The sequence below is a fragment of the Micropterus dolomieu genome, linkage group LG23, assembly GCF_021292245.1.
Source record: "Micropterus dolomieu isolate WLL.071019.BEF.003 ecotype Adirondacks linkage group LG23, ASM2129224v1, whole genome shotgun sequence".
NCBI lineage: Eukaryota > Metazoa > Chordata > Actinopteri > Centrarchiformes > Centrarchidae > Micropterus > Micropterus dolomieu.
The window spans coordinates 1,489,599-1,501,246 of NC_060172.1; the positions used below are offsets into that span (position 1 = coordinate 1,489,599).

Here is an 11,648-nt window from a genome sequence, read left to right on the forward strand (position 1 = left end):
CTCTCTCTCTCTCTCTCTCTCTCTCTCTCTCTCTCTCTCTCTCTCTCTCTCTCTCTCTCTCTCTCTCTCTCTCTCTCTCTCTCTCTCTCTCTCTCTCTCTCTCTCTCTCTCTCTCTCTCTCTCTCTCCCCCGTCATACATGCTTGCAAACATAATATTCACACACACACATTTACAAATGTCTCTGTTGTCCAGTTGGTCTCCTTTAAAATAATCCCAAATGTTTCCGCTGTGTTCATTCAGCTCCGCTTCTGCTGCCAAGGAGCGCGGGAATTCATTTTAAATCCTTGTTCCCTCCAAAAATAAAAGTAACTTTACGGTTATGAGTATCTTTTCAGCCATTAAATTGGACAGAAATCTCATTTTCAGCACTTTGATTACTATAATTTCCTGTATAACTTGTGTATTTAATACTTAGCAACATTAATGAAAGTACTGAAATAACTCTTGAGGACATAAAATGGCGGCTCAAACTTCAGCAGAGATTTATGTTGTTGTTTTTTTTTTTGGTGGGGGGGATAAAACATGCATCCAGACACACAAACACACACTGTATAAACCTCCATTAATCATCATATTTATCTAAATATATAAATATGTTTCCTGTTTTCAAACCCGGAGGAGCAGCCGGCTGAAAGTTTGTAGTAAAACAGCTCCACCTGCAGGATGAAAGAGGAACATTAAAGGGCAGGTTCACCTGCTTTCATGTTTATTTCAATATGCTCACCGTCCTCGCACAACTTCTCTGTGAGAGATGGAGAGTTTAAAGTTTTCTGAAGTGAATACGAGGCTTCAGCAGGTGGACATCTTTAGTCCTGGTAGAAAAATGTGTTTGTCCTGTGTTTATAACATCGGCTGATGCGTCGTCTTGTTTTTAGAAAGGTCACAGTAAATAGTCTGAATGTGGAGCGTGAAAGAACATCCTTAACTCCACCTGCTGACCTTTCAAATCCGCCTGATTTTGAATGTGCTGTTGATGTACACTGTTGGCCCACGATGCAACAGAGCGAGGAAGAGGAGCCAGCAACATTTTAAAGTGAGTTCTGGTACCAAAAAGGACGGGATACTTTCACTTGATTTGACTCCGTCTGACTGTTGAAGCCTCAGATTAGCTTCAGCTGAACTTTTACTGTCCTCCATCTCGGACAGAGTCGCTGCTTCAGGGTCGGCGTCGATAGGAGCGACGAAGAGCGAGCAGTAACACTGACCCAAAACCACAAAGTCAATAACCGAGTGGCTGCAAAATGATAAGTCACAAAAGGTCCAGTGAAATTTGAAAGTGTAGAAGAGCTGTTTCAGATTTCTTTTATATATATTCCCAGTCAGCAACTTGCAGTGAAGTGAATTTGGTGCAAACTTTGAAAGCAGTCCCCAGTTTTTATTCTGTGCTTTCTTAATATAGACGGGGAGTCGGAACCTGTCCTTTAATAACGTTTATTAAATCAATAAATCTCTCACTTCATTCAGAGCTGCACACTTCGTTTAAAGGAAGTTTAATAACCTGAAAATTAAAAATGTTTCCGGTTTTGTGAGAAGAAAAATATAATAATTTAATAATAAAAATAAATCTGAAGCTGCTGTTAAAGCTGCATTTTATTAAAGTCAAGTTTAGAGATTTTAAAAAATGTGTTTGCTGATATAAAACTAATGAAGAATAATAATAATTTATCTTATTTATCCAACTATGGAAGATATTTTGTTTATAAAAATATAAAACACAGAAAAACTCACATTGGAGAAACTGAAACCAGGAAATGTTTTGACATTTTTTGATTCACGATTGCTCCGTTTTTCAGTCTGTAAATTGAACTACTCTGATATTTGTTGTTATTTTATTCTTTTCTTTTAATTCCTAAATTTTATTTAGTTTTAACAAACATCAGTTTGCTAAAAATAATCTGGAGAATCAATTAAAACGTTTAACAGCAGAAATATTCAGAAATCAGGCTGCAGCAACATTTATTTGAAACATCAGAAAATTAGACGCCTTTAAATCGCTTGTTTTGTCATCAAAACAGCAAATTATTTGATTTACAAAGATATAAAATGGAAAAAACAGCAAATCCTCTCGTTTCAGAAGCTCAAAACAGATTGTTTCAGATATTTGTGCTTTAAAAAAAACTTAAATTTCTGTCAATATCTTTTGTGATTTATTTAATTGACTAAGTGTTTCAGCTCTAAATATAATAATGGCTTTCGCAGTGTTGTGCAGCTGCTCCTTCATCCTCCTCTTCCTCCACACGGTTTTTAACACACACACACTCTCTGTTCCTGGACAGAGAAGTAAAAGCATGCATGTTTGATTTCTGTAAAATGCTTTGTTTGTTTTACTTTCTAAGAGAAATGGTAAATAAAAAAACAACTGAACAGCAATTATTTAATAAGTTATATTCACATGGCGGTGATGGAAATCTGTACATGAACAAAGGTTTTCTGTGTACTCTGCTGTGTACTTTTACTGTGTTTTCCACCGGGCCTGTAGCTCCATTAATCTCCCTGCTTACTGATAAAAACTACAGTGACATTGTACAAAAGAAAAACAGCAAGACGGGACGTTTTTATCTGCCTTTCGGGGAAACTCTGCGCACATAGAAGAAGAAAAGCTAAACGCTGTCCTGTTCAGTGTGGAATAACAGAAAAACTAAAACATGTGGTTGAAAAGGAAAAAATAATCAGAGCACTTTTTTTTCAAAGGTAATTTTTTAAACTGCTAGTGTCAAAGTGTTTTTTGTAAAAATAACAATTATAACGATTTACACAACGCATGGAGGTGTCGCACACATTGTCGTTATTTCACATGCACAATGACATTTTTACATTTTACTCTCTTCAAAATGGGTTTTTACAGGAATAAAAATATGCTTTAGGTAAGTAGAGGAGAAATTAAAATGCACGCATTCAAAGGATAAGTCTGGCGATTTAAAAATTTGTTATCAAAATATCTCACAAAAAGACTCAAACCAGCAGAGAATATACAGGATCTCACAAAAGTGAGTGCACCCCTCACATTCTTGTAAATATTTGATTATATCTTTTCATGAAGAAATGACACTTTGCTCCAGTGTAAAGTAGTGAGTGTGCAGCTTGTGTGACAGTGTAAATCTGCTGTCCCCTCAAAATAACACATCACACAGCCATTAATGTCTAAACCGCTGGCAACTAAAGTGAGGACACCCCAAAGTGAGCAGCTGTTTCAGGGAATTACCTGTTTAAACATTAAACAGGTAATCTATCTGCTAGGATTTTTCAAATTTGTGATTGAACCGCCAAAGAGAGAGACATGAATTGTGGGCAAGACATGCTGCAAATGAGCTGCGGCTCGGATTCAGTGAGGACTGCGAAATATGCCAATTAGCCATAACATTACGACCACCTGCTGGTCACGATCTACAGCCATGCTAGCAGCTCTGCAAGGCTACAAGTTATGGTGCGTTTACGTGGTGTTAATCATAAAAATTATTTCCCCAACTCGGAAAATTAATGTGTACGACCCCTCAAAGTCTTTTTGGTACATGAGTTGTCAAATTGTAATCTAATGTATTGGCCTAAAAAAAAATATAATAATTCCATAAAAATACTTCATCTTAACGTGAAATGATTTTTCTTGCGACCCCTTGTGAGGATCCTGACCCTCATATTGGAAACCACCGGCATATAGGTCGACTCTCCCCACAACATGTTAGAACATACTGATGATTTACTCTGGAAGTACATCATTAAAGAAATACATACATACCTTAGTATTTCACACAAGAGTTTATTGTTTTTATTTCTGCAAGTCTTTGGAAATGTCTGCTCACAAGAATCAAACAAGGCAAAGAACAGAAGAAAAATCAAAAGAATATTTCCCTTTTCCCCACTTTTACAGACATTAATCGGCTTATTCATCTAATAAAGTGACTGTTTTTCTCCCTTTTTACTATAAAAAAAAAAAACATATTAGGCTGTCTAAACCTCACAACTCCAAACAGTACGTGCTTTTAAAGCTTCATCAACATGGCAACTCAAGTTTTTTTTCCAAAAGAAAATCCTTGATTTTTCAATGTTCCCAACAGGTTTTTACATCTTGCTCTACGCTCTGATGTGTATTATTAAAAGGTTTATTTAGGACAAACGTAATGATATGATGAACAGAGAAAGTACACTGACATTCCCTAACACAAAGTACCGGATGTACATGTACACAAATGTGCCATGTGTCAAGTCAAACAGTGAGTCCAGGTTTGGGAAGAACTTTACACTGTCAAAAGTGTTTAAAAAGTCTACAGCCAAGCTAGCAGCTCAAAATTATTATTTTTTCATACAAGTGCTTCAGCAGGACAAACAATGCTCTTGGCACTACGAGGCCATATGCTGCTGTTTTTTGTGCATTTGTTAAACTAAATGAGGAGTTAAGGTTTTAAAACAATCTTCAGTAAAAGTGCAGCGAAAGAAAAACAAGATTGAAGCTCTCCTGAAAAAGGTGTGGAATGAAAAGAAAGGCCAGAGAGGCAGTTGGTAAAGATTTCTGCACGATCAAGTGAAGTTGATGTTTGTGGTCGATGCGTCACGAAAAAACCCTTTAAATCTAGACTTTTTTTCTATGAAGTTTGGCTCTAATCCTCTAAAGTGTAGAAAATTTGAGATTAAAGTAAACATTTTGACTCTCTCACAGCTTTTTAGGATTTTCTTTTGGTCTTCTCTTTTGTATAACATACATGACACGAAAACTGTCATAAAAAAGTATGAATTAAAATATTCAACTCAATGTTTTTTTTACTTTTGCATACTGAGAGATGTTTTCTTGATTATGTTGTATTCAAATGAGGATTAGGGCCAAACAGTAAAAAAAAAAAAAAAAAAAAAAAGTCTGCCTTTCGACATAGAGACATTAGTCTTAGAGAATTAGTGTCTCTACATAAAATATACTGTTGTAAACTAAAATTATTTTGTAATCTTGATTTAAACATTTATGTGTGTCCAGAAGAGGATTTTAGAGCCAAACGCCTTAGAAAAAAAAGTCACAATTTCGATATTAAAGTACTTTTGTAATGTTTATCCCATGGTGGGCAAATTATTTTCTTCTAAACTTAAACAACTTTGCTTTGAGATCGAAATGAAATCCTTGCGCCCGCCTTCTGACCAATCAGATTCACTCTCAACTAATAACATAACATTGCAGATCTGTTTAAAGCTTCTTCACATGAAAAAAAAAGAAATTATAATAAAAAGAAAAAAGAATCCCAGTGGTGTTTTTGTTAAAGTTTCTATCAGGTTTCCATTGATCTCAATGGAGCCAACCGTCCAGACTCCTCACAGTAACATAAGGCACTTTGGACACACCGTCTGCATAAATCGCCTCAACCTCAAGAATAAAACACAAACGCTCTGCTTCCTGAACATCAAGCTATCAGCAGGTGGCGGTGTTCCTCCTCTAGTAAGGCGGTGGGGGGTTGTGCAGCTCCTGGTATTTGGGAGGAGAAGTGGTGAAGATGGTGGGGACAGACAGCAGGATGGTGGGTCGGTCCGGGTAACGCATCTGGTGAATCATGATGGAGGACAGAATCAAGCCCAGCAGCTGCAGAGAAACAAAGAGAGGCGAGTTAAGTTAAGTGCTTCAGCTTCAAAACTGCCGTTATTCAGGAAAATATTACCGTCTTCTGTCCGTGTCGCAATCATCAAATGATAATCAATTGAAAATGCCATAAATTTCACGTCTCCAACGTGAGAGTCAGCTGATTTCTTGGTTCATTAAATTATTTAGGTTTTTTGTTTAAAGACTCAGGGATATTATGAAAAAGCATTTTCTAATGTTGTATTGATCAAGAGATTCATAGAATTACACACAAAACACATGAAAATATGTTTTATTATAAATTAAACTCCAACAGTTTAAAAACATTTCATTAGTTCACAAATGTGAATATTTGCAGATTTTTTTCCCCTTCTGATTATTTTAATGTATTTTATAAAGATTTTGAGGTTTAGACTGACAGAACAAGCATTTTGAAGGTGTCACTTTTGGGGTCTGGGTGACATTTCTCACTATTTTCAGATTTTTTTCTACGCTTAATGGAGAAAATAATCAGCGGATTAATAAATAATGATAAAAGTAATTAATTGCAGTCAGATCCAAAAAAAATAAAAATAGTTGAACCTTAAACATCTAGAACAGTAAAATCCTGCTTTAACATGAATTCATGAGTACATTTTCCTGATTATACTTACATACTTTTACCATTTTTTATAGTTATGCATTAGTACTTTCACTTAAGTAAAGAATCCAAATACTGGTTCCTGTTAAATATATTAATAGAGAAAGTGCTGATTTGTTCATGATTCAAATTAATTAAATCAAACATTTATTATAAGCCCTAATTAGCACTTGTTCCTCCTACGTTACTGAGTTCAGGGCTCGGGGAATACTCGTTAGTAACTTGATGGATCCATTTTCTTTCATGTCTGTCAAAATTTGTGTTGCAGTTGAAGCTTTGCGCCTCCTCAGCCAAGCGTTTCAAGTTCTTTGGCATGTCCTGCTCAGGTGTGCAAACTGAAAATGCGCAGGTGAAAGGAAGTTCATTAAGGGAGCATTGCATCAGCTTCATACTTTCACAGATGAGTCACGATTCTAGTGCGAATGGTAGTTTTTGCATTTCAAAGATATAAAAACAACGTGATGTCTGCTGAGGGTCTGTACTGAACAACCACGTTCCCTTACGTCTGGAGGACAGGATTTGCAGGCGGGGCGTCTCTGCAGCACTGCTTCATTTATAAATGTTATGTTGTGACGCATTTGACCTTTTATCACACACACCTGCATCTATTGCAATTTGCATATTGCACTTGTTTAATATTGCGATAACATTTCTATTCATCGTTCCTCTTTTATAAGCCGATAGATGAGCTTCTAAGTTGTAGCGGTCGCTGAAGAGTCGCCTGTCTGCATATACAAACATGTTCATCATGCTACACGATGCAAAGTTTTACGTTTATGAACGGAGCAGCACGTTGACCGTAACGAGGCGTTTGCAATTGAGAGGGGACTACATTACGTCACTAAATAAATTGTTCTTGATGCTCACCGCCAGTATAGCCAGAGTGAAGATGACGCCGATCGTGATGTCAGCGATCATATGGACGTAGCTGATGATGATGGGGAAGCAGGTCTGCAGATGGGAGGAGAGAAAAGGTCACTTCCTGTTCACACGTGATATTAATTTATCTTCATACGATGTGTTCAGTCGGCTTTGAGTTAAATTAAAGGCTCCACTCACCTTGATGTAGATGGACCTCTGCTTCTGCAGCATGAGCAGCTGGAAGAAGGAAAACGTCAGTGAGCGGCCGTTTAAAAACACGGTTTAGGGAGATAAAGCGTTTGTTTGAAACTTACTCTGTAGGTCACAGTCTGACACTTTCCCTCCATCTCCTCCGCCTGGTTGCACAGACAGGAGTCGGGGATGTCGCCCTCCCAGTCCTCGTAACTGAACAGACCACAGCAGTGCAGCTAAACACCAGAGAAGAAGAAGAAGGTGGTTAGTGATCAGCGTTTTCCTGTCAGTAACATGAAGAAGAGATTGTGTTGCAGTCTTGTAATGAAATGATGTGAAGCAAGGAGGGTGATAAATCAGTTAGTTAATATTTTGATAATCTATTAATTATCAACTGTTATTAATTTATTTTTTTAAAGCCAAAACTTTCACAGTTTAAGCTTCTTAAATGTGAGAAATTGCTGATTTTCTTGGTCGCAACCTGAAGTAAATTGAATGTAAATTGAATATTTGGGGTTTTCAGAATAAAAACAAGATGCATCAATGTTACTTTGGGCTGTAGGAGACTATGATAATATATTTTTCTGCGTTTTCTGATGTTTTACTTACCGGTTAGATGATTAATTGAGAACACAGTATTGTTACTAGCTGCCATATTTGTGCATTTAAACGGGAAAAGTAACAGTTTGCAGATTAAAAGATGAAGATTTCCCTTCATATTAAACTGTACATTTCTTTTATACCAACTGTAGTAACAGTCTACTATGACATCAGTGTTTAGCTGCATACTGTTTGCAGTTAGTCCTAGTGAAGCCAGGCAGGAAGTTACAATCGCTGCTTTGATGCTTAAAAGAGTTTCTATCTGCTCAACCGCTGACATGTGGGCTCACCAACGTTTGTTTTAAGCTCTACCGTTTCCTGAAAATGCTTTGCATTACTGGTGATGTTCTGTGACTAAAAGATCTGCTAGGTTTAGGTAATAAATTCAGACACTGTGTACGGGCGTTACTTGGGATGGCGTGCAGTGGAATAGTCACTCCACACAGACGAACTTTAAGTTGTTTAAACCCACAAAGCCTCGCAGTTCTGCCTGTGTGAACTTCTTTAAGATGTCACCATCACTGAGGCAACGGCTGCTTGTTTTAGAACATGAAACTTGACGAAATGTCTTATTCATAGTTTATTCTGTTAAATTAGCAGAATAAAGCAGTTTAATTTGGGTGTTTTGAGGCTTGTGCACAAAAACTGCTTGTTAAGAAAGTCGACTGCACCAAAGTCTATAAGAAAAACAATGTGTTTAAAAACTAAAAAGTTTGTTCCTCAAGAAACTAACTGAAGATACTTTAATATGACAGATGTCACATTTGTTCCTCTGAAAGTGGGAAAAAAAACTAACAAAAAAACAGAGTAAAATGTGGAAGTTAAAGAACAACCCGGTGAGTGTCTTCCTCTTTAAAAAACAGGAACTGATAAATAATCCAAACTGCAGCGGTGACCTGAGCCGACTGTATGGAGACCGTTAAATAATCCACTTCCTCTTCGCTGCACTAAACTCTCGATTGATGCACATTTCTGCTTGGCGACGCGTCTGTCAGCCAATCAGCTGGCTGAGGAATTCTGGGAGTGGAAACTGTGTCAACAACAGCTTTATAGCAGGGAAGTAAACTGTTCAAACAACACGTAGCTCGATCTGTCCGCCTGAAGAGTCTCAGCTTACATGGCGATCCGTCTGTTCATCGGCCCGATGAGGTTGAGCCGTTTTGATTTAGCGAACACCAGCATCGTATAATTTGGATGTAACGTCAGGCGTTATCTCCACAGGAGTCTAACGTCAGAGATGGGGCTGCACCTTACCGGAGAAACGCTGATGAGCCCTGGTTAGAGTACTTGTTTTTCCACATTTCACGGCGCAACTGACGTTCAGCTTCTGGGAATACTTGTTTAACGTTACTACTTTACAATTACAACATAAGTTGAGCTCCACACCAAAGTGCCGACTTAACGTTAGCCCCTGATTCTTAAAATCGATTAATGTTGTCTATAAAAATGTAAATAAAATATAGTGAAAATGCCCATTGAATTTATAACCATATGGTGATCTCTCCAAATGGTTTGTTTTGTTCCAACAAATACTCACAAAACCAAATGAAATGCAGCTGGAATAAGTGAATGTTTGTACAATTATTAAAATAGTTGCTAATTAATTAATTATTAATAAATGATTTGAACAGCTGATTCTCTCTTCAGCAGATCATGTAGTCTTCATTTGTTCGGATGTCCATTCTTTTAAAAGGCACTTTAACTAAATATAAATGAGACCGTAAGTTTAATATGCAAATATAACCCGTGTCAGGTGAAAACCTTGTATCTCAATATGAGGACAATATGGAGCTCTGTCTGTGTTGTGCTGAAACCTCATAAAACTCTTTGGACTGTCTCTAACTGCAGTGAACCTTGTGTGTCTCTGTGTGTGTGTGTGTCTCTCACCTGTGTCTGAATGGCGTCGGCCATGTCCTTCACATCCTCAGAAGCTTTGTCCAGAGGCAGCACCTCGCGGAACTTTTCCTCCAAGAAGCCCTCCAGCTACAAACACAAAACACAGAGCGTTATCCTGGGATTACAGTAGAGCTGCAACCATTAAAATCGATTAGCTGTCGAATTATTAAAAATGAATCGCAAACTATTGTGAGGATCGATTAATTGGTTTGACTAAAAAAAAATTTAAATTAAAAAGTTCCAGCTTCTCTAATGTGAATATTTCCTGTTTTCCTTCCTCCTCCAAAACAAGATATTTGAAGACGCCATCTTGGGCTTTGGGAAACACAGATACTGAAGTAATTGGAAAAAATTAAATAAATCGCCAGATTAATTCACAAGAAGATCATCGTTAGTTTCAGCCCCGGTTTAACAATTAAAACGCATAAAACTACTACTACTTTTCAAGGATATAAAACCTTATTTTTGATATTTCTTTTCAGTAATTAGTTGCCAGTGGCGGAGTCCGCTTATTTTTTTTTTTTATATTATATCTATCTATCTATCCATCCATCTCTTTTTTAAATTGGCCAAGTCATTATTTTACAAGTCACAACTCGAGACAAGCAGGTCCGAGTCAAGTTTTAAGTCCGCCGCCAAGCAAAAGTACTTCTTAAACGACTCTACTTTCAAGTCCTAAACCAGTCATAATGTGCTATTCAGCAAATTTAATATCGCTAAAAAGTCTTGGTCTCACTGGTAAAATACCAAGTGGCTTTCACTGTGAAGCAGCCAAAAGGAAATGCAATATGTATTTCTCATAAAAGCGCTGACTGTGATTCGAAAACGTCTGCAGGCCGGAAAAAGACGAACGAGAGACACGTTTGTTTGGCTGCTGATGAATAGAAGATGTACTTTTCAGGTCGATCTGGTCTAAACAACAGAATCCACCCCAAGGTTTCCTAATGTTTACGACTAAACAGTCTGAACCTCCTCACACATTAACAGGTCGCAGTGACCCCTGTGGGTTGTGCCGAGGCCTGGAGCATGATTCAGCACTATAAACACACTTTAATATATTTTGTACTACTGCTGAATTGTAAACAGCTGCTTGTCTGTTGGATTTCCAACAAAGCAGCTGCTCGAGGGTTGAATTAAATCACACCTGCTGTTATCACCAGTAACCACAGGGCTCCTAAACATCAGCAAGGGCCGAAATCTTAAGGATTAAAACTTCAAAATGTGACTTTAATCTAGTTTTATTGGCATGAATGTAAAACAACAATTTTGCCAAAGCTAGAAATAAACAGACAATAAATAGAACGTTTTCTACAGTTCATTAAATCACTATAAAAAAAATAAATTAATTATATGTCTAAGATTCTCAGTCATCCAGGTCATAGTTATCCAACAAAGGTTAAAATCAAGGGCAACTGATACTGGAAGACGTTTCGTCCCTCATCCAAAGGACTTCTTCAGTTCTGACTGACTGGCAGGGAAACTCAGCTATTTAACCTCAGTGGGGTCGTTGGCCCGGGTCATCGATACCGCTGGTTCGTTAGTGTTCCTTGTTGCTGTGACGACAGTCGTTACAGTCGTTGAGACTACCTGTGGCCAAGACTGAACGACCATCGTTGGTATCTTCACCTGAGGCCAATAGGTTACGTTTGTTGAGTTTCCTGGGAAGTGATGAAAGGACAGCATTGTAAGTGGGGGATAAGTGGTGGCGTAGACCCCCTCCCCTGTTCAATGACGGCTTCTCCACCCTGGTGTAGATGCTTCCTTGACACCTCTTTCAAACCATCCATCTTCTCTGTCTAAAATGTGCACCTGGTGGTCCTCAAACGAGTGTCCTCTGTCCTTCAGATGTAAGTAGACTGCAGAGTCTTGACCTGAGGAGTCGGCCCTTCTGTGTTGAGCCATGCGT

At 37.8% G+C, this 11,648-nt stretch overlaps 2 protein-coding genes across 3 annotated transcripts in view; one reads left to right on the top strand and one right to left on the bottom strand.

Moving 5' to 3' along the window:
- Positions 1-2,372, top strand: part of rab21 (RAB21, member RAS oncogene family) — a 17,197-nt gene extending 14,825 nt beyond the window's left edge. Inside the window, exon 8 of one of the 2 annotated variants that reach the window (XM_046039465.1) lies at positions 99-2,372. The gene's annotated coding sequence lies outside the window, so the exon portion shown is untranslated. The other variant, XM_046039464.1, reaches the window with a different exon arrangement.
- A 1,364-nt stretch (positions 2,373-3,736) lies between these two features.
- The window catches only part of LOC123963100 (tetraspanin-8-like), an 18,933-nt gene continuing 11,021 nt past the window's right edge, over positions 3,737-11,648 (bottom strand). The window contains exons 5-9 of the mRNA XM_046039625.1: positions 9,734-9,829; positions 7,369-7,482; positions 7,253-7,291; positions 7,061-7,144; positions 3,737-5,556 (exon numbers count right to left, since the gene is read on the bottom strand). Coding sequence (XP_045895581.1) covers positions 5,413-5,556; positions 7,061-7,144; positions 7,253-7,291; positions 7,369-7,482; positions 9,734-9,829 — 477 coding nt within the window. The 3' untranslated portion in view covers positions 3,737-5,412. The remainder of the gene's footprint in view (positions 5,557-7,060; positions 7,145-7,252; positions 7,292-7,368; positions 7,483-9,733; positions 9,830-11,648) is intronic.